The sequence below is a fragment of the Salmo salar genome, chromosome ssa01, assembly GCF_905237065.1.
Source record: "Salmo salar chromosome ssa01, Ssal_v3.1, whole genome shotgun sequence".
Taxonomy (NCBI): Eukaryota; Metazoa; Chordata; class Actinopteri; order Salmoniformes; family Salmonidae; genus Salmo; species Salmo salar.
The window spans coordinates 74190303-74212165 of record NC_059442.1 but is presented as its reverse complement, the minus strand read 5'-3'; the positions used below and the strand labels follow the sequence as shown (position 1 = coordinate 74212165).

The 21863-nt window shown below is 40.7% G+C and overlaps 1 protein-coding gene across 1 annotated transcript in view; it reads left to right on the top strand.

Moving 5' to 3' along the window:
• The window catches only part of hhat (hedgehog acyltransferase), a 113069-nt gene that overhangs the window by 13968 nt on the left and 77238 nt on the right, over positions 1–21863 (top strand). Inside the window, exons 6-8 of the mRNA XM_045722118.1 lie at positions 2297–2512; positions 4627–4801; positions 19984–20134. Coding sequence (XP_045578074.1) covers positions 2297–2512; positions 4627–4801; positions 19984–20134 — 542 coding nt within the window. The remainder of the gene's footprint in view (positions 1–2296; positions 2513–4626; positions 4802–19983; positions 20135–21863) is intronic.

The following is a 21863-nucleotide window of genomic DNA, read 5'->3' as shown; positions in this document are numbered from 1 at the left end:
ACCGGGCATGAAGGACCTTGGTCAGGGAGGTGACCAAGAATCCAATGACCACTCTGGCAGAACTACAGTGTGTCCTGGCTGAGATGGAAGAACCTGCCAGAAGGAGAACTCTCTACAGCACTTCACCAATCTGGGCTTTACGGGAGAATGGCCAGACGGGAGCTACTCCTAAGAAAAAGGCAAATGACAGCACCCCTAGAGTTTCCATTCTGTGGTCTGATGAGACAAAAATGGAACTCTTTGGTCTGGCTCCAAAGTGCTGTCTGGAAAAAACCAGGCACAGCTCATCACCCGTCTAACACCATCTATACTATGAAGCGTGGTGGCAGCAGCATGCTATCGGGATGTTTTTCAGCGGCAGGGACTGGGAGACTGCTAAGGATAGAGGGAACAATGAGGGGAGCCAAATACAGGCAAATCCTTGATTAGAACCTGCTTTGGAGTGCAAACAACCTTAGACTGGGGCGAAGATTTACATTCTAACAGGACAATAACACCAAGCATACAGCCAAAGCAACGCTGGAATGGCTTCAGAACAAGAATTTGAAAGTCCTTGAGTGGCCCAGACTTGAATCCCATTTAAAATCTGTGGGAAGACTTGAAGATTCACTACCGCTCTCCATCTAATTTAACAGAGCTTGAGAAAATCTGTAAGGAAGAATGGTGAAAAGAATCCCCAAATCCAGATATGCAAAGCTGATACAGACATACCCAAGACGACTCAAAGCTTTAATCGCCACCGAAGGTGCTTCTACAAAGTATTGAGTCAGGTGTGAATACTAATGTTAATGAGAGATTTCTGTCTTTTTCATTTTCAATTGTCTAAAAACATGATTTCCCTTTGTCATTATGGGGTACAGTGTGTTTATGGGTGAGGAAAAATCTATTGAATCAATTTTGAATTAAGGCTGTAACACAACAAAATGTGGAGTAAGTCAAGTGGTGTGGATACCTTCTGAAGGCATTGTATGGCTATATATTTTGCTCTGCAGATAAAAGAAGAAGCCTGCACATGGTTTATTGCATGATGTGTTTCATTATTTAACTGTCATTGTTGATTCATTTTGTTTTGTAATAGACATATATTTAGCCTCCTGCCTTCATCACACACAAAGGACCAGATCTGGTAGTGATGTTAGTACAGTAAGGGTGATGAGACTTGAGTTGTTTCTGCCTCTTCAAATGGAAACCAACCAAATCCATGAGAATGAGTGTTGTCACAGATTCCTAGAGGAACAACTACTGCTATGTCTCGCTCTTGCTCAAAACATGTGAACTCTCATACCGTAGGCTTAGGCAAAATGCACTAGAAAACTTGGGTCACATTCAGCAGGGTGCAACATTCTTGGCACTGAACATTGCAGATAGAATGTCATGAATAGAGTTGACATGATTCCTTATTCTACATGTCAGTCATACACAATATTTGAACAGTTTACGAGGTTGTGCTCTGCTGAACACAGCCCTGGGTCATGTTCATTTGTGTTTCTTATTGAACAAGTTCAGATAGAAACAAAAAGGTACTCTGTTTTTGACAATTTTGTGGTTTCTGGTATGTTGTCTTCCACAGAGAAGCTGGCACCAGGCAGAGGAGTACTAATCAAATTGTATTAGTCACATGCACCGAAAACAACAGGTGTAGACCTTACAGTGAAATGCTTACGAGCCCCTAACCAACAATGCAGTTTCAAAAAATACAGATACGAATAAGAGATACAAGTAATTAAAGAGCAAGAGTGAAATGACAATAGCGAGACTATATACAGGGGGTACCGAAACGGAGTCAATGTGCGGGGGCACCGGTTATTTGAGGTAGTATGTACATGTAGGTAGAGTTATTTAAGTGTCTGCATAGATGACAACAGAGAGTAGCAGTGTAAAGAGGGGGTGGAGGCACTGTAAATAGTCTGAGAAGCCATTTGACTAGATGTTCAGGAGTCTTATGGTTTGGGGGTAGAAGCTGTTTAGAAGCCTCTTGGATCTAGACTTGGCGCTCCGGTACCGTGTGCCGTGTGGTGGCAGAGAAAACAGTCTATGACTAGGGTAGCTGGAGTCTGACAATTTTTAGGGCCTTCCTCTGACACCGCCTGGTATAGAGGTCCTGGATGGCAGGAAGCTTTGCCCCAGTGATGTACTGGCCATTCGCACTACCCTCTGCAGTGCCTTGTGGTCGGAGGCCGAGCAGTTGCCATACCAGGCAGTGATGCAACCAGTCAGGATGCTACCGTTTACTCTTCAGTGTGGTGTATTCGGCTGCCGCCGCCTCCTCACCAGGCGTGTTGTTCTTCACCCACAGAGAAGCTGGTACCAGACAGAAGAGGAGTACTACCTCTTACTTTTCAGTGTGGCAGTGTGTGGCCTGCGCTTCATCAGCTTCAGCCTGGAGCACTGCTGGCGCCCCCTGGAGGCTGGAGGACTGCAGCAGCAGGTCTACTGGCTGACCGCTTACTCCTTCTACCATCCTTTGTTCTTCAACGGACCCATCCTCACCTTCAAGGACTTCCTCCAACAGGTGAGATATCAGTCAATCAGCTGCCAGGGAGGAATCGGCCACTGATCTGACATGAAAGGCGCACATTTTCAAGCAATTGTCCTCGCTGGGAACATTCAATTTTCATTTGAGAGCAATTGATGCAAAAGTTTTTCTGGGAGCAAATGAGTAACATAGCAAGATCAAGAGGTATCCCCTTGGTTCCAAACTCTTGCTTCCCAAAATGAAACATCACTCTCCAATTTCTCATCACAGATTGAAAAAGACAAGTCAGTGTTGCAAGATTTATCTGTGATTCCTCTCTCTCTGGTGTAGTTTTAGACTCTGAGTGTGAAGGCTCAGGGATTTCTCAGCGCCTTGGGGTTAGGTTCTGACTGAGCGAGTTTTATAAGAGCTAAATGAAACTCTGGTGGAAAATGTGCTGCAATGATCCGTTGCTGTAGGTTTACTGAGGGCAGGTAGGAGGGGGTTTGCACTTTTGCGACTTTTCTATTGGTTCCATCTCAACAGGCAAGCTCAATCAAGCACAGCTAAAGTACTTGCAAGCATTTGAAATACTATTTGAATCCAGGTCTGCAAAGCACAGCTGAGCAGCTCCTGTTGGGCTATCACAGTGCCCTCCATGCCTTTTCTGTTTTTCTACTGCAGGAAAAACCCATTCCCTCAAATACTGTGCAGTAGGTGATGCTGCTAGAGATGAGAAAGTAGTGGGTGGTGAATGGCAAGGAAAAAAATGCTGCTAGTTCGATAGGGAGGAGAGAGATCAGACCGGGGTTCAAATACAATTTTAAATAATTGCATATAGCCAATCAGGGCTTGATTGAGTTTATCTGGCACGATGCAACCAATAGAATAGTCGCACACAATGAGAACCCCCGCCCATCAGGGAGGCTAAAGCAACCACACAAAGTGTTTTGAAAGATTTCAAATGGTATTTGAATCCAGGTCTGAGAGAGACGTCATATTGAATAGGTAAAGCCCACAAACACGAGAAGCTAATTGGGCTAAAGTTATTAGGAAATGTGGGGAGTGCTTGTATGGAAAGAATCCCTTCCATTATTTATCATCATGTCCTCACCGGTCCCATCTCCATACAGACCATCAGAGGAGCAGTGGAGGCTGGTGACTTGAAATATTGAGGAGGATGGGAAACACATGGTATAGGCACGGAGACAACAAATCATGTTTAAAAAATCGTGAACGACATTATTTTAACTTATAACATTTAACATAGACATTTTATTTTAAAATATTATGTGGAATGGGAAGGCTACTTACAAAGTGTTGGGAAGGGATCACAGCAGTGATTGAATGAGGGCATGAGTTGAGATGTTCAGAGGCTTGACTTCAGAGCAGGACAGAGGTTGTGGTGTTCAGAGGCTTCAGTGTAGGACATGCTCATCATGGATGGATGGTATTGAATAGCTCAACTTTTCCACTGAGCAGGACAAGATTTGACTGGGAAGATGGAAAAACAATAACACAGTTAGACAAAAGAGCTAAGAATGTGTTTGTCCAAGCAAGGATTAAAATCACATTGATGTGTAATAATGTGTTTGTGTTTGTATATGTGATTGACTAAATACAGTAATGAGAGAAAATTGACAGGGCTTAGAGAGGAAACATTCAATGCGCCTGGAAGGGGGTGTGGAGCCACGAGCCTCCTAGGTTTTGTATTGAAGTCCATGTAGCCAGAGGAGGATGGGAAATGTCTGTCCTCTGGCTAAACCATGATGCTACCCCAGAGGGTGCCGTTGAGACTACTGTACATCTTTATTGGAAAAAAGGGGGTTTTAATCAGGCATTTGGTGACATGAATATATTAGTTTTTATTTTAATTGCATTTTTACTCACTGAGTAGGATGGTCCTCCCCTTCCTCCTCTGAGGGGCCTGTATGAAAGCTCCCCACAACACTCTACCTGTACTGGTTGTTCAATAAACCTTCCATACTGTACGTTCCATTCTATTTGACAAGCACCCCAAAGTCATATAATAAATATATAAATGATTAAGTTTATAAACCCTTAAGTGTACCTTAATGTAATGTTTTTCTGTATTATCCACCACACCAAATACTTGTCTTATTGGTAATAGGGCTGTAAAATAAAGTATTACCTTTGTGTGATTATTGTAGATGCAGGTACATGTGAAGGATCGTGGTGCTAGGATTACGTTCCTCTCGCTGCTGGCCAACGCTGGCAGAATCTGTGTGTGGTGGCTTATAGCGGAGTACATGATACACCTGATGTACATGCACACTATACAGGCCAACGAAACATATCTGGAGATCCTGCCACCTTGGGCCTTGGGTAAGTGTTTCTGTGTGTGTGCTTGCATGTGTTTATGCGTGCATGCATGCAGTATGTACATGCATGTCTGTTTTTGTATAGTTCAAAACTGCTATACTCTTTATTTAGCTAAGGAAACCGCCTCAAACTTGAGTTCAATGATAAAGCCATCTGTTCAGTTGCCTGAAAGCAAAACTTTTGGGACCCACCACTGTATTTCACACGGTAAGCATTTTGCCTGAGAGAGAGCGACACTCTGTAGGTAACAGCAAGCTTGTAAAGTACAGCAGTGAAGTTATGACTGAACCTTTTTGTTTTGTCAGTAGGGAAATTGGGTGATTTCATGCCAGCTTAGCACAAAAATATTTTTTGTGTCTCAGATTTTACTGGCAATCCTCACATAGAAACTTACTTGGGAGGAAGAGTGTTTCATATGCTTTTTACAGTACATTTGTAACACAATTATTATACATTTATGATGAAATTTGCCATTTTAGGCCCTTTTTAGACCTATACATGCCCATTGTAAGAACCAAAGATTTGTGAACCGTACATGATACAGACAGCACCTTCATGTCAGTGTACTCCAAATACTGTACTCTAAAGGACTATCACTACATTCTGAAATACAATTTTACACATTCATTTATTGAACATTAAAACTATCAATATAATATTTTAGGCCTCCCGAGTGGTGCAGCGGTCTAAGGCACTGCATTGCACTGCTAGAGGTGTCACTACATCACATTTCCACAGGGGCTTTCAGCTACTCTTTAAAGTTATGATACATTTTATGTGCCCCACCAACATGGGGAATTGCAAAATGGATTCAAAGGAACTCCCTTTGCTGGTGATTTTTAATATTCAGATTGTTTAATCGTCACATGTACAGGGTTGCAGCAATGATTGCAGGGTACAGTGAAAATCTTGCTGTATGTGCAATGTGGCCTGTGATTGTGATTTATATGTATACAATTGATCATTTCTTCAACAGTAGCAGAGAGCCCACTCGAAATGGAATGTGTTTGAAGAGTATATTATTCAAAACAATATGTCTAAAAATAAGTTAAATCAAAAGGGGTACTTTTGAAACCATGTACGGTTCATGGATCATAAGGTCTTATAGGAGGCATTTTATAGGTCTAAAAAGGGCCTAAATGGCCACTTTCATCATGATAAAAATAAAAAAAAATGGTTTGTGATACTAATGTAAAAACCATGATGAACATCCATTCCTCCCAATAAAGTTTCTACGTGAGAATTACCAGAACAATTGGAGATGCCAAAAATATTTTTGGCCATGCTGGTGTGGAATCGACCCAATACAAGTTCACAGTCAACCTAATGGTTTTTGAGATGGAAAGCTAAGTGTAGTAGTAGTTATGAAGTAGAACACAAATTGAGAGGAACAAGGGTTGCCTGGGCTGCACAGCCTGCTTTTACCCAACAGTTATAGTAAAGCATACTGGAGAGAAGGCTACTAAGTGTAGTAGTAGTTAGTTCTGAAGTAGGACACAAATTGACAGATGCTTTTAAATTCTCTGAATTGTTAATCATGGAGGTAATGAAATTGTTCGGTGACAAACCAACCTGTCTGCTGTCTGCAGTAAGCAATATGGCAGCCATTCTCCACCTGGCCCATCAGACGTCAAGATGGAGCTACCACCATATTACGAACACGGATCCAGTCCTCTCAAATATACACAAGTACCAAGTGGTAGAGGCTGTGGGTTTTATTGTTTTGATTCAGGGTTTCTCTCTATGCAGTCCATCTGCTAGTAAACTATTAAACACTAAGGTAGCCCTTGGATTAGCTGTTCAGGAGTCATGGCTTTGGGGTAGAAGTTGTTAAGAAGCCTTTTGGACCTCGACTTGGCGTTTGGTACCGCTTGCCGTGCGGTAGCAGAGAGAACAGTCTATGACTAGGGTGGCTGGAGTCTGACAATTACTAGGGCCTTCCTCTGACACCGCCTAGTATATAGGTCCTGGGTGGCAAGAAGCTTGGCCCCAGTAATGTACTTGGCCGTACACACTACCCTCTGTAGTATCTTGCGGTCAGAGGCAGAGCAGTTGCCATACCAGGCAGTGATGCAACAAGTCAGGATGCTCTCGATGGTGCAGCCGTAGAACCTTTTGAGGATCTGAGGACCCATGCCAAATCTTTTCAAGTCTCCTGAGGGGGAATAGGTTTTCTCGTGCTGTCTTCACGACTGTCTTGGTGTGTTTGGACCATGATAGTTTGTTGGTGATGTGGACACCAAGGAACGTGAAGTTCTCAACCTGAGGTGTTTAGTCCCAGCATCTTTAGCTTAGTGATGACCTTTGAGGGCACTATGGTGTTGAACGCTGAGCTGTAGTCAATGAATAGCATTCTCACATAGGTGTTCCTTTTGTCCAGGTGGGAAAGGGCAGTGTTTTAAAAATATATATATATTTCACCTTTATTTCACCAGGTAGGCCAGTCGAGAACAAATTCTCATTTACAACTGCGACCAGGTCAAGATAAAGCAAAGCAGTGTGACAAAAACAACATAGTTACACATGGGATAAACAAACGTACAGTCAATAACACAATAGAAAAATCTGTTTACAGTGTGTGCAAATGAAGTAAGGAGGTAAGGCAATAAATAGGCCAATAGTGGGGAAGTAATTACAATTTAGCAATTTACACTGGAGTAATATGTGCAGATGAGGATGTGCAAGTAGAAATACTGGTGTGCAGAAAAACAAAAACAAATATGGGGATGAGGTAGGTAGTTGGTTGGATGGGCTGTGTTCAGCTGCAGCGATCGGTAAGCTGCTCTGACAGCTGACGCTTAAAGTTAGTGAGGGACATATAAGTCTCCAACTTCAGTGATTTTTGCAATTCGTTCCAGTCATAGGCAGTAGAGAACTGGAAGGAAAGGCGGCCAAAGGAGGTGTTGGCTTTGGGGATGACCAGTGAAATATACCTGCTGGAGCGTGTGCTACGGGTGGGTGTAGCTTTGGTGACCAGTGAGCTGAGATAAGGGGGAGCTTTAGCTAGCGAAGACTTATAGATGACCTGGAGCCAGTGGGTTTGGCGACGAATATGTAGCGAAGACCACCCAACGAGAGCATACAGGTAGCAGTGGTGGGTAGTATATGGGGCTTTGGTGACAAAACTGATGGCACTGTGATAGACTGCATCCAATTTGCTGAGTAGAGTGTTGGAGGCTATTTTGTAAATGACATCGCCGAAGTCAAGGATCGGTAGGATAGTCAGTTTTATGAGGGTATGTCTGGCACCATGAGTGAAGGAGGCTTTGTTGCAAAATAGGAAGCCGATTCTAGATTTAATTTTGGATTGGAGATGTTTAGTATGAGTCTGGAAGGAGAGTTTACAGTCTAGACAGACACCTAGGTATTTATAGTTGTCCACATATTCTAAGTCAGAATTGTCCAGAATAGTGATGCTAGTCGGGCGGGCGGATGCGGGCAGCGATCGGTTGAAGAGCATGCATTTAGTTTTACTAGCATTTAAGAGCAGTTGGAGGCCACGGAAGGAGTGTTATATGGCGTTGAAGCTCGTTTGGAGGTTTGTTAACAGTGTCCAAAGAAGGGCCAGATGTATACAGAATGGTTTCGTCTGCGTAGAGGTGGATCAAAGAATCACCCGCAGGAAGAGCGACATCATTGATATATACAGAGCAAAGAGTCGGCCCAATAATTGAACCCTGTGGCACCACCATAGACTGCCAGAGGTCCAGACAACAGGCCCTCCGATTTGACACACTGAACTCTATCTGAGAAGTAGTTAGTGAACCAGGCGAGGCAGTCATTAGAGAAACCAAGGCTATTGAGTCTGCCGATAAGAATACGGTGATTGCCAGATTTGAAAGCCTTGGCCAGGTCGAAGACCTTGAGCATGGCTGAGGTGCACCTGTGACCAGCTCGGAAACCAGATTACATAGTGGAGAAGGTACGGTGGGATTCAAAATGGTCGGTGATCTGTTTGTTCACTTGGCTTTCGAAGACTTTAGAAAGGCAGGGCAGGATGGATATAGGTCTGTAGCAGTTTGGGTCTAGAGTGTCTCCCCTTTTGAAGAGGGGGATGACCGCGGCCCCTTTCCAATCTTTAGTAATCTCAGACAATACGAAAGAGAGGTTAGACTTGTAATAGGGGTTGCAACAATGGCAGCGGATAATTGAGTGCAGTAGAGATTGCATCATCTGTGGATCTGTTGGGCGGTATGCAAGTTGGGGTGGGTCTAGGGTGTCTGGGATAATGGTGTTGATGTGAGCCATGACCAGCCTTTCAAAGCACTTCATGGCTACAGACGTGAGTGCTACGGGTCGGTAGTCATTTAGGCAGGTTACCTTAGTGTTCTTGGGCACAGGGACAATGGTGGTCTGCTTGCAACATGTTGGTATTACAGATTCAGTCAGGGACATGTCAAAAATGTCAGTGAAGACACAGCGCGTGCTCGGGGTACACATCCTGGTAATCCGCTTGGTCCTGCGGCCTTGTGAATGTTGACCTGTTTAAAGGTCTTACTCACATCAGCTATGGAGAGCGTGAGCACACAGTCGTCTTGGAACAGCTGGTGCTCTCATGCATGTTTCAGCGTTACTTGCCTCGAAGCGAGCATTGAAGTAATTTAGCTTGTCTGTTAGGTTCGTTTCACTGGGCAGCTCGTGGCTGTGCTTCCCTTTTGTAGTCTAATAGTTTGCAAGCCCTGCCACATCTGACGAGCGCCGGAGCCAGTGTAGTACGATTCAGTCTTAGTCCTGTATTGATGCTTTGCCTGTTTGATGGTTCATTGGAGGGCATAGCGGGATTTCTTATAAGCTTCCGGGTTAAAGTCCCGCTCCTTGAAAACGGCAGCTCTAGCCTTTAGCTCAGTGCGGATGTTGCCTGTATTCCATGGCTTCTGGTTGGGGTATGTACGTATGGTCGCTGTGGGGACAACGTCATCAATGCACTTATTGATGAAGCCAGTGACTGATGTGGTGTACTCCTCAATGCCATTGGAAGAATCCCAGGACATATTCCTGTCTGTGCTAACAAAACAGTCCTGTAGGTTAGCATCTGCTTCATCTGACCACTTTCTTATTGACCTAGTCACTGGTGTGTCCTACTTTAGTTTTTGCTTGTAAGCAGCAATCAGGAGGATAGAATTATGGTCAGATTTGCCAATTGGAGGGTGAGGGAGAGCTTTGTACGCATCTCTGTGTGTGGAGTAAAGGTGGTCTAGAGTTTTTTTCCCCCCCCTCTGGTTGCACATGTAACATGCTGGTAGAAATTAGGTCAAACGGATTTAAGTTTCCCTGCATTAAAGTCCCCCGGCCACTAGGAGCGCCGCCTCTGGATGAGCGTTTTCCTGTTTGCTTATGGCCATATACAGCTCATTGAGTGCGGTCTTAGTGCCAGCATCGGTCTGCGGTGGTATATAAGACAGCTACGAAAAATAAAGATATGATCCGTCTTGGTAAATGGTGTGGTCTACAGTTTATCATGAGATACTACCTCAGGCAAGCAAAACCGCGAGACTTCTTTAGATTTCATGCACCAGCTGTTGTTTACAAATATACGTAGGCCACCGCCCCTTGTCTTACCAGAGGCCGCTGTTCTATCCTGCCGAAAAAGCTTAAAATCAGCCAGCTGTACGTTAATCATGTCGTCGTTCAGCCACGACTGGGTGAAACATAAGATATTAGTTTTTAATGTCCCGTTGGTAGGATATATGTGCTCGTAGTTCATCTGTTTTCTTATTGATTGATTGTATGTTGGCTACTAGGACCGATGGTAAAGGTAGATTATAGAGGTCGACCGATTAGGATTTTTCAGTGCCGATACTGATTATTGGAGGACCAAAAAAAGCTGATACCGATTAATCAGATTTTATATGTGTGTGTGTGTGTGTGTGTAATGACAATTACAACAATACTGAATGAACACTTTTATTTTAACTTAATATAATACATAAATAAAATCTATTCAGTCTGAAATAAATAATGAAACATGTTCAATTTGGTTTAAATAATGCAAAAACAAAGTGTTGGAGAAGAAAGTAAAAGTGCAATATGTGCCATGTAAAAAAGCTAATGTTTAAGTTCCTTGCTCAGAACATATGAAAGCTGGTGGTTCAATATTCCCAGTTCTTCAATATTCCCAGTTAAGAAGTTTTAGGTTGTAGTTATTATAGGAATTATGATGCGTCAACTATTTCTCTCTATACCATTTGTATTTCATATACCTTTGACTATTGGATGTTCTAATAGGCACTTTAGTATTGCCAGCCTAATCTCAGGAGTTGATAGGCTTGAAGTCATAAACAGCGCTGTGCCTCAAGCATTGCTAAGAGCTGCTGGCAAACGCAGTAAAGTTTGAATGAATGCTTACGAGCCTGCTGCTGCCTACCACTGCTCAGTCAGACTGCTCTATCAAATATCAAATCATAGACTTAATTATAATATAATAAGCACAGAAATACGAGACTTTGGTCATTAATATGGTCAAATCCGGAAACTATCATTTCGAAAACAAAACGTTTATTATTTCAGTGAAATACGGAATTGTTGCGTATTTTATCGAACGGGTGGCAACCCTAAGTCTAAATACTATTGTTACATTGCACAACCTTCAATGTTAAGTCATAATTATGTAAAATTCTGGCAAATTAGTTCGCAATGAGCCAGGCGGCCCAAACTGTTGCATATACCCTGACTCTGCATGCAATGAACGCAAGAGAAGTGACACAATTTCCCCGAGTTAAAATTGCCTGCAAACATGAATTTCTTTTAACTAAATAAGCAGGTTTAAAAATATATACTTCTGTGTATTGATTTTAAGAAAAGCATTGATGTTTATGGTTGGGTACATTTGTGCAACAATTGTGCTTTTGTTAAATCATTACCCATTTGGCGAAGTAGGCTGTTATTCGATGATAAATTAACAGGCACCGCATTGATTATATGCAATGCAGGACAAGCTAGTTAATCTAGTAATATCAACAACCATGTGTAGTTAACTAGTGATTATGTGAAGATTGTTTTTTATAAGATAAGTTTAATGCTAGATAGCAACTTACCTTGGCTCCTTGCTGCACTCACGTAACAGGTGGTCAGCCTGCCACGCAGTTTCCTCGTGGAATGCAATGTAATCGGCGTCCAAAAATGCTGATTACCAATTGTTATGAAAACTTGAAATCAGCCCTAATTAATCGGCCATTCCAGTCCGACTCGTTGAAGAAGAAGAATTCCTCCAGTACGGGTTGAGTAATCGCTGCCCTGATGTCAAGAAGCTCTTTTCGGTCATAAGACATGGTGGCAGAAACATTATGTACAAAATAACGCAAAAGAAACATGCACAATAGGTTACGGGATCGTAAAATGCCCATCTCCTTTGGTGCCATTATTATTGATGTTGACATGTCTGTTACTTGAACTCTGTGAAGAATTTATTTAGGCTTAAAGTTCTGAGGCTGGTAACTCTATTGAACTTATCATCTGCAGCAGAGGTAACTCTGGGTCTTCCTTTGCTGTGGTGGTCCTCATGAGAGCCAGTTTCATCATAGCGCTTGATGGGTTTTTGCGGCTGCACTTGAAGAAACTTCAAACTTCTTGACATTTTACAGATTGACTGACCTTCATATCTTATAGTAATGATGGACTGTTGTTTTTCTTTGCTTATTTTAGCTGTTTTTGCCATAATACGGTCTTGGTCTTTTACCAAATAGGGTTATCTTCTATATACCACCCCTACATTGTCACGACACAACTGATTGACTCAAACGCATTAAGAAAGAAAGAAATTCCACAAATTCACTTTTAACAAGGCACACCTGTTAATTGAAATGCATTCCAGGTGACTACCTCATGAAGCTGGTTGAGAGAATACCAGGAGTGTGCAAAGCTGTCATCACGGCCAAGTGTTGGCTACTTTGAAGAATCTCAAATATAAAATATTTTTTGATTTAAGACTTTTTTGGTTACTACATGATTCCATATGAGTTATTTGATATCGTCACTATTATTCTACAATGTAGAAAATAGTTAAAAATAAAGTAAACCCCTGGAATAAGTAGGTGTCCAAACTTTTGATTGGTACTATATATTTTACATTCCCTTTCTCTTTTGTGAATGCTCATTCTCTTCCTCTATTTTCCCTGTTCTTTCTCCTGTCCCTCCCATGAGCGACCATTTTTCGTTTCAATCATGGAAGTCTCAAGCTACAAAGCGTTTATAAGTATGCAATTTATGTTCTCATTGTGAGGCTATTTATTATTTATAAAACCTTTGTGACAGGCATTTTCAAGCAGATTTAGGGTTGAGATAAGAGCGGAATTCCTTGTAAATTGTTTATTGATGTGAATGGGACACTTGCTGGAAATTGAATTAACAGGTGGTTCTCAAATCTAAATACTGTCCCATATAAATAAATTATACATGCTCCATGTTCAATTGAAATAACCAATGGAACCAGTCAGCAAAACTGTAAGTTTCAAATAGGGCAAAATGTTATTTTTCCTGACATGTTAACCCCAATGCCAATCCACTATAACACGGAAATTATGTCTCCACTGTTCATGAATTATGTAGGCCTATCGTCCCAGTCGATATTAAATGAAACGTTGCTGCCCTGCCTGCCTGTGGGGAAAACAACCTGTGGTTACCTAGGCTATCCCATTGGCTCACAGTAAAGACTTAACCTTTATCAAATGTAATTTTCTTGTCCACTTGTTTTAGTTAATTACAAACTTAAGAAAATGTAAGAAAAGTACAACATGGCTAAAGATGACTTTTTTATTATTATATATATTTTTTTAATATTGCACTTAGATTGTATCTTCCATCAATATAATTGTCTGCATCACTTCCGATCCCCCATATATATCACTACCGTTCAAAAGTTTGGGGTCACTTAGAAATGTCCTCGTTTTATTTCTTTGTCCATTAATATAACATCAAATTGATCAGAAATACAGTGTAGACTTTGTTAATGTTGTAAATGATTATTGTAGCTGGAAACGGCAGATTTTTAATGGAATATCTACATAGGCGTACAGAGGCCCATTATCAGCAACCATCACTCCTGTGTTCCAATGGCATGTTGTGTTAGTTAATCCAAGTTGATCATTTTAAAAGGCTAATTGATTATTAGAAAGTTGTATTTTTTTGTGATCCAGAGAGGTTAGAAAAGTATAGATCCTCTGAGGCTGTGGAGGGATCCAAGTTGTGGATTTAAAAGAACATGAATCATCAGCGTACAATGACACCTTTGTTTTTAAGCCCTGTATTTCTAATCCCTTTATATTATTGTTGGATCTGATTTTAATAGCTAACATTTCGATGGCCATACTAAATAGATATGCCGATAGTGGACAACCTTGTTTTACTTCTCTTGACAGACTTAAAACTTTCTGAGAAGTAGCCATTTTTCACCTAGGATTACTATACATGATTTTAACCCATTTTTATAAGAGATTCTCCTAAATTTAAATTTTCCTGGCATTTATATATGAACTCCAGTCATACTTCACCAAAAGCCTTTTCAAAGTAACCTATAAATAGCAGGCCTGGTTTCCAAGATTTTTCATAGTGTTCTATTGTTTTCAGTTCTTGCCTTATATTATCTCCAATGTATCGTCCATGTAAAAAAAAAAGCCTATCTGATTTATAATTAATAATGACCAACAATACCTTTTTTCATTCTATGCGCTATATATTTTGATCTAATTTTTGCATCACAACACTGAAGTGTAAGGGGCTTCCAATTTTCCTAAACAGCATGATGGTGATAGTTTGTAGTGTGATTTCCTTTACGGTATACTGAGGTATTTAAAACAGTATTATAATCTCCCACCATAATAATAGTGTATTTTATTGGTTGTAGGGTTGATCATTTATTATATATACTTTCAAAGAAGCGTGGATCATCATTATTTGGTCCGTAAGGTTAATGAGCCCTATCTGTTTATGGTCCAATAACATATTTAAAATCACCCATTTCCTTGCGGATCTGTTTGGACAATTTGCACATTCGGATCAAAGTTACTGTTAACTAATATCACCCCTTTTGAGTTTCTTTGCCAATGGGAGAAGTATTCCCCCCCCCCCAATTGTTGAATGAGTTTCCTGTAAAAAAATATATATTATATTCCTAAAGATTACTTTTTAACATTGCCTGCTCCTGGGCATTCTCACTACTTAGAAAAATGTAAAATTGTAGGGATTCCCTCATGCCCCTTTTCATGACGGTGCTAGCAGCCACGTGATTGTAAGCTAGCTACCGACCAGAACATGAAGCTAGCCAACAACACAAACAAACTATACTATACAGCTACAAGTAGTGAGTGGAGTTACAAACAAACTATACTAAACAAGTGAAATGTCTTAACTGTGATGAAATGTTTTCCACATGCATACAAGTCACATAATAAGCTGCATGGATTCACTCTGTGTGCAATAATAGTGTTGAACATGATTTTTGAATGACTACCTGATCTCTCTACCCCACACATACTTCAAACAAACTCTGACCTGTCTAATGAGCCAAACTGATTAAAGAATCACACAGTACCCAAACACCCTCTCTTTCACATACAGTACCAGTCATAAGTTTGGACACACCACTGTCGTGTCTTTGGCTATGCCGGATTAAGTGATATGACATGCTAACTTATAAAATGATTTCTCTGTAATTATTATTACCTGATTAAGCTAATCATGTAAATGTAATTAACTAGAAAGTCGGGGCACCACGGAAGAACGTTTATAAAGCCGTTATCTTCCGAATAAACTCTTAAAATACTTAGTAATATTTTACATCGATAGCAGTCAATATTAACCCTTATCTTATTTTCAGTCTCATAATGAAAGTTGTAAATTCTTGGTTATCTTCACGAACCCTGGCTAACAAGTTGAATCAGCAATACAAAATTGGTTTAATTATTTATTTACTAAATACCTAACTAATCACACAGAATTACAAATACACAGAACACCAATGATGTCATACAGAAAACGTCCCGGTGGACGGAACCTGGTTACACAAAGGAAAGGGGGTTGGGCTTGAATGAAAGAGCGGGAAGATTTAGGAACAAAGAAACAGCAGCTATGCTATCGTAAATACATTATCTTATGCATTCTAAATTACCGCCCATTTGGAAAAGGAAAATGCAATAAATATTTACTCTGAGCTGCGCTTCGGTAGATTGGTCGTAGATGCTGGCCAGGTTGGCCAACAGATCTTCCTGTAGTGAAAGAATGTCAATGGTGGTAAATTGGATACGTGGTGGTATCTTCATCCGTCTGTTAGACTGGATCCGTCGTCCGTCCTTTCCTAGCCCACGTCAACAGCGGCCGCTGCTAACTCAACGGCTAGGAAGTAGCACTTCTGTAGTGAATAAGCTCAAAGTTCATACCATTCGCCACCAAAGCTCACGCCGAGGTTGGCTTAGTTCTGTCCTTGGCATGTGTGTCCTTCTAACGTAGAGGCTGCAGACCTTACGTACTGGAACTACTGGTTATCTTTTCGTCAAAGGCTTATATAGTGGAGAGGGGAGGGAGGTGTTTCATCGTTTATAACCCCTGTCTCTTCACAGGGTTGGGCCACTGATCGAGCAGGGCACTTTCCTTATGAAAACCCAATTCTCTCATTTGGAAGCTAAAATTACATTTCATCTCCTAACAAACATTTTCAATATCAAACATTTGCATAGCAATTCCATGTGACTCTGATAACTAGAGGGCGTATACTTTCTCAGGTACAGTTTATGTCGTCCTGTCATCAATCATAATGTCTCAGATGACAACTGAAATGAAATCCATACTCATTACGTTATCAAGCATATTTCCAACTGGTTTTATTAACAAAATATGTGGTACCTTTCCCCATTTGTTTGATGTTCCCAGACTCTTATATTTAACACAGGCTATTCAAGTCCTTCAGTAGATTCAGAGAGGGGAAGGGAGAAAGGTATTTATGGGGGGGGGGTCATAAACCTTACCCACAGGCCAACGTCATGACACCACATTCAAGGTCCATCAGTCGAGCAGTGAATTTCAAACACAGATTCAACCACAAAGACCAGGGAGGTTTTCCAATGCCTCACAAAAAAAGGTAGCTATTGATAGATGGGTAAAAAAAGCAGACGTTGAAAATTCCTTTGAGGATGGTGAAGTTATTAATTACACTTTGGATGGTTTATCAATTCAAACAGTCACTACATAAATACAGGCGTCCTTCCTAAGTCAGTTGCCGGAGAGAAGGAAACCTCTCAGAGATTTCACCATGAGGCCACTACAAACTGTGTAATGGCTGTGATAGGAGAAAACATTGTAGTTACTCCACAATACAAACATAAATGACAGAGAGAAAAGAAGGAAGCTAAAGTGTCCAAGCAATTAACTTTTTGTCCTGAATACAAAGTGTTATGTTTGGGGCAAATCCAATACAACGCATTACTGAGTACCACTCCATAATTTCATGCATAGTTGTGGCTGCATCATGTTATGGGTATGCTTGTATTCGTTAAGGACTGGGGAGTTTTTCAGGATAAAAAATAAACTGAATGAAGCTAAGCACATGCAAAATCCTAGAGGAAAGCTTGGTTCAGGCACTGGGAGATAAAATTCACCTTTCAGCAGGACAATAACCTAAAACACTATGCCAAATCTACATTGGAGTAGCTTACCAAGAAGACCGTGAATGTTTCTGAGTGGCTGAGTTATTGTTTTCACTTAAATCTGCTAGAAAGTCTATGGAAAGATCTGAAAATGGTTGTCTAGCAATGATGATCAACCAATTATACAGAGCTTGAAGAATTTTGAAAAGAATAATGGGCAAATGTTGCACAATCCAGGTGTGGAAAGCTCTTAGAGACTTACCCAGAAAGACACAGCTGTAATCGCTGCCAAAAGTGATTCTGGCATGTATTTACTCAGGGGGTTGAATACTGATCTAATCAAGATATATTAGTGTTTTATTGTTCATTAATGTTTTACAAATGTTAGAATTTTACTTCCACTTTGACAGAGTATTTTGTTTATCGTTGACAAAAAAATGACAAATCTATTTGAATCCCACTTTGTAACACAACAAAATGTGGAAAAAGACAAGGGGTGTGACTACTTTCTCTGGGATATGTGGGACGCTAGCGTCCCACCTCGACAACAGCCAGTGAAATTGCAGGGCGCCAAACTCAAACAACAGAAATCTCATAATTAAAATTCCTCAAACATACAAGTATTATACACCATTTTAAAGATAAACTTCTTGTTAATCCAACCACAGTGTCCGATTTCAATAAGGCTTTACGGCAAAAGCAAACCATGCAATTATCTGAGGACAGCACCCCATCAAACAAATACAGACAATCACAATTCAACCCGACAGGCACAACACAAAAGTCATAAATAACATATAATGCATGCCTTACCTTTGAAGATCTTCTTCTGTTGGCACTCCAATATGTCCCATAACCATCACAAATGGTCCTTTTGTTCGATTAATTCCATCGTTATATATCCAAAATGTCCATTTATTTGGCGCGTTTGATCCAGAAAAACACTGGTTCCAACTCACGCCACATGACTACAAAATATGTCATAAGTTACCTGTAATCTTTGTCCAAACATTTCAAACAACTTTCCTAAAACAACTTTAGGTATTTTTTTATGTAAATAATCGCTAAAATTTAAGACGGGATAAACAGCGTTCAATACCGGGAAAAAACAATGTGGAGCGTGCCTTCTGGTCACGCGCCTCTATCAAACAGAACACTTCCCTCGAGCCTCGTTCTGAACAGCCATACTTCTTCATTACACAAAGGAAAAACATCAACCAATTTCTAAAGACTGTTGACATCCAGTGGAAGCGATATGAATTGCAAGCAACTGCCTTAGAAATCTAGGTTCCCAAAGAAAACCCATTGAAAAGAGTGTGACCTCAAAAAACACATTTCCTGGTTGATTTGACCTCGGGGTTTTGCCTGCCAAATAAGTTCTGTTATACTCATAGACACCATTCAAACAGTTTTAGAAACTTCAGAGTGTTTTCCATCCAAATCTACCAATTATATGAATATCCTACCTTCTGGGCCTGAGAAACAGGCAGTTTAATTTGGGCATGCTTTTCATCCGGACGTGAAAATACTGCCCCCTATCCCAAAGAAGTTTTAAGGCACTGTATATATTGCAGTTTGTGAACCACTGCCCTAGAGGCACCAATTCATCCAACTTTATAGACAGCCTTATGAAATATGAATATGCACAGATCTCTTTCTCGTCACCATCATCAGTTGTAGGATCTCTGTACTGAAACTGTAACTCATCTTGCCATAATATGTAGACCTGTACTGTAACATTCCACCCACATCTCTTTGGCTGCGTTCCAATAGTCATATTTCACAGGGTTTGGGTTGATTCCATTTCAACTAAATGTTATTTAGGATAATGTATTTCAATTGATGAATTTCTTTTTTATTCTGGGCACAAATTACTTTTGCATAAATCATTAATTGATGTCAGTAAGAGACTTGCATTTAAATTTGACTCTCAAATATTGCCCTTATTGAATACCAATTCATCATGATTTACTTGATTTATGATACTTCAGGTGTTAACTTAATGTACAGTACAATATGTCATATAAGCTGATCCTGGCAGTTAATGTGTATTTTGGTTTATTTCAATCAAACCTACATTGCAGTTTTTACACAGTAGAATATAAACATGACCTTTCTTCCAGTGGACTAGGAAAAAAGGCAGAATAAGACGTGTGCACAATTCAGAGTGGGCGATTGGAAAGGCAGATTGCAAGTAGTCAGAATACCACCTTGGGGCAGTAGATACTATAAACAAGGCTTCATCTCTCTCCCTCCTTACCTACATATCTGTCTCTACCTCCCTCAGGCAGGCTGGCCCTGGCATTAATCCAGTTGTTCTATGTACTGTATATACTAAGTACATAGTGCTGTCACTATACAGTATGTGCTAAAGCAGGGTTTCCCAAACTCGGTCCTGGGGACCCCAAGGGGTGTACGTTTTGTTTTTTGCCCCAGTACTACACATCTGATTCAAATAATCAACTAATCATCAAGCTTTGATCATTTAAATCACCAGTGTAGTATTAGGGCAAAAAACAAAACATGAGGTCCCAAGGGCCGAGTTTGGCAAACGCTGTGCTAAGGCTTCATCACTCTCCTACCCATTTCTCTCTCTTGCTTTACCTCCCTCAGGTGGGCTGGCCCTGGCATTAGTCCAGTTCTTCTATGTGAAGTACCTGGTTCTGTTTGGTGTTCCGTCTCTGCTAGCTGGAATGGATGGGCTGGCCCCCCCGAAGCTACCACGCTGTGTCAGCATTATGCACAGTTTCACAGGAATGTGGAGGTGAGGCTGGAACACACACACACACACACACAGGCACACAGGGCACACACAGGCACACTGTCGCACACAATCTATTTTAAGTCAGATCACTGCTGCTCTTGAGATGAGGCTGTAGTAGGATCTTCATTTGAGACTGTTTGCTACAGCAGGAAAATAATCTGCAATAGGAAATGTGAATTATTTTGTTGATTTTATAATTAATGGACATTTTTGTAGGGGTTGATTTTTAAATAACTTTTAATTTCAGTGGAAATTACAAACTTCAGAAGGCTTTTAAAACCTCAAATACACTATAAGTTTAAAATGTCCTGCATTGCAAGAAAGTTCTCCAGCAACCAAGTGATCAAATTAAGATCCTACATTTGTATACAACCAGTGCCTTTTTATCTTGGCCTGCAACAGAACGAGGCAAGATTGTCAGTTTTTAAGGGTCTGTCTGTGTGTCTCTGTCTGTGTGCGCATGCCTGCGTGTGTGTTTTGAGATGCAGTTTCTACTGCATCAGCAGGTAAGCTTGATACGGCTTGCTAAATCCATTGTAGGCATCAAACAAGCCAATCCGTCTCATTTGATTACAAAGCTGATGTAAGTGCTGTGCCAAACCTTTACTACAGGTGGCAGAGTAGCCTAAGTATGTCAACCAATTGAAAGTCTTGGGAATTTCATCTGAATAGAACACACAATGCTTATCAATGCCATTTGACATATTACATAAGTCTTTAATAATGTGTAAAAATGCCATATTTGATGGCTGGGTCATGATGGCCTGGTTAATGTCCTGTTTTTACTTTAGGCTGACAAAGACCGTGTAGGCTGAGTGGCTGATCTTGGGTTGTCGCTAAAAGGCTTTAATGGGAAGCATGTAGCAGGTCTTATGTTGGCTTTCATGTCAAAACCATGGGTGTTCTCTTAGATTCAGTGATCTCTTACACTGGCGGGAGTTCTTGTTCGAGAAGTAATGGGGAAATGCTTCTGTTCTTTTATTAACTTGGTCTCAGGTGAGAAAGCTGTAAAAATACCCCATAATGACAAAGCCCGAAAACAGGTTTTGCAAATGTATTAAAAATAAAAACTTATTTGCATAAGTATTCAGAGCCTTTGCTATAACACTCGAAATTGACCTCAGGTTAAAGTCAAATAAAATTTAATTTGTCACATGCGCCGAATACAACGGGTGTAGACCTTAACGTGAAATGCTTATTTACAAGCCCTTACCAACAATACAGTTCAAGAAATAGTTAAGAAAATATTTACTAAAATAAAAAGTAACACAAAATAACTATATACAAGGAAGCAACATCTCAAGACATCAGTCAGGAAGTTAAAGCTTGGTCGCAAATGGGTCTTCCAAATGGACAATGACCCCAAGCATACTTCCAAAGTTGTGGCAAAATGGCTTAGGGAGAACAAAGTCAAGGTATTGGAGTGGCCATCACAAAGCCCTGACCTCAATCCTATAGAAAATTTGTGGGCAGAACTGAAAAAGCGTGTGCGAGCAAGGAGGCCTACAAACCTGACTCAGTTACACCAGCTCTGTCAGGAGGAATGGGCCAAAATTCACCCAACTTACTGAGGGAAGCTTGTGGAGGGCTGCCCAAAATGTTTGTCCCAAGTTAAACAATTTGAAGGCAATGCTACCAAATACTAATTGAGTGTATGTAAACTTCTGACCCACTGGGAATGTGATGAAAGAAATAAAAGCTGAAATAAATCATTCTCTCTACTATTATT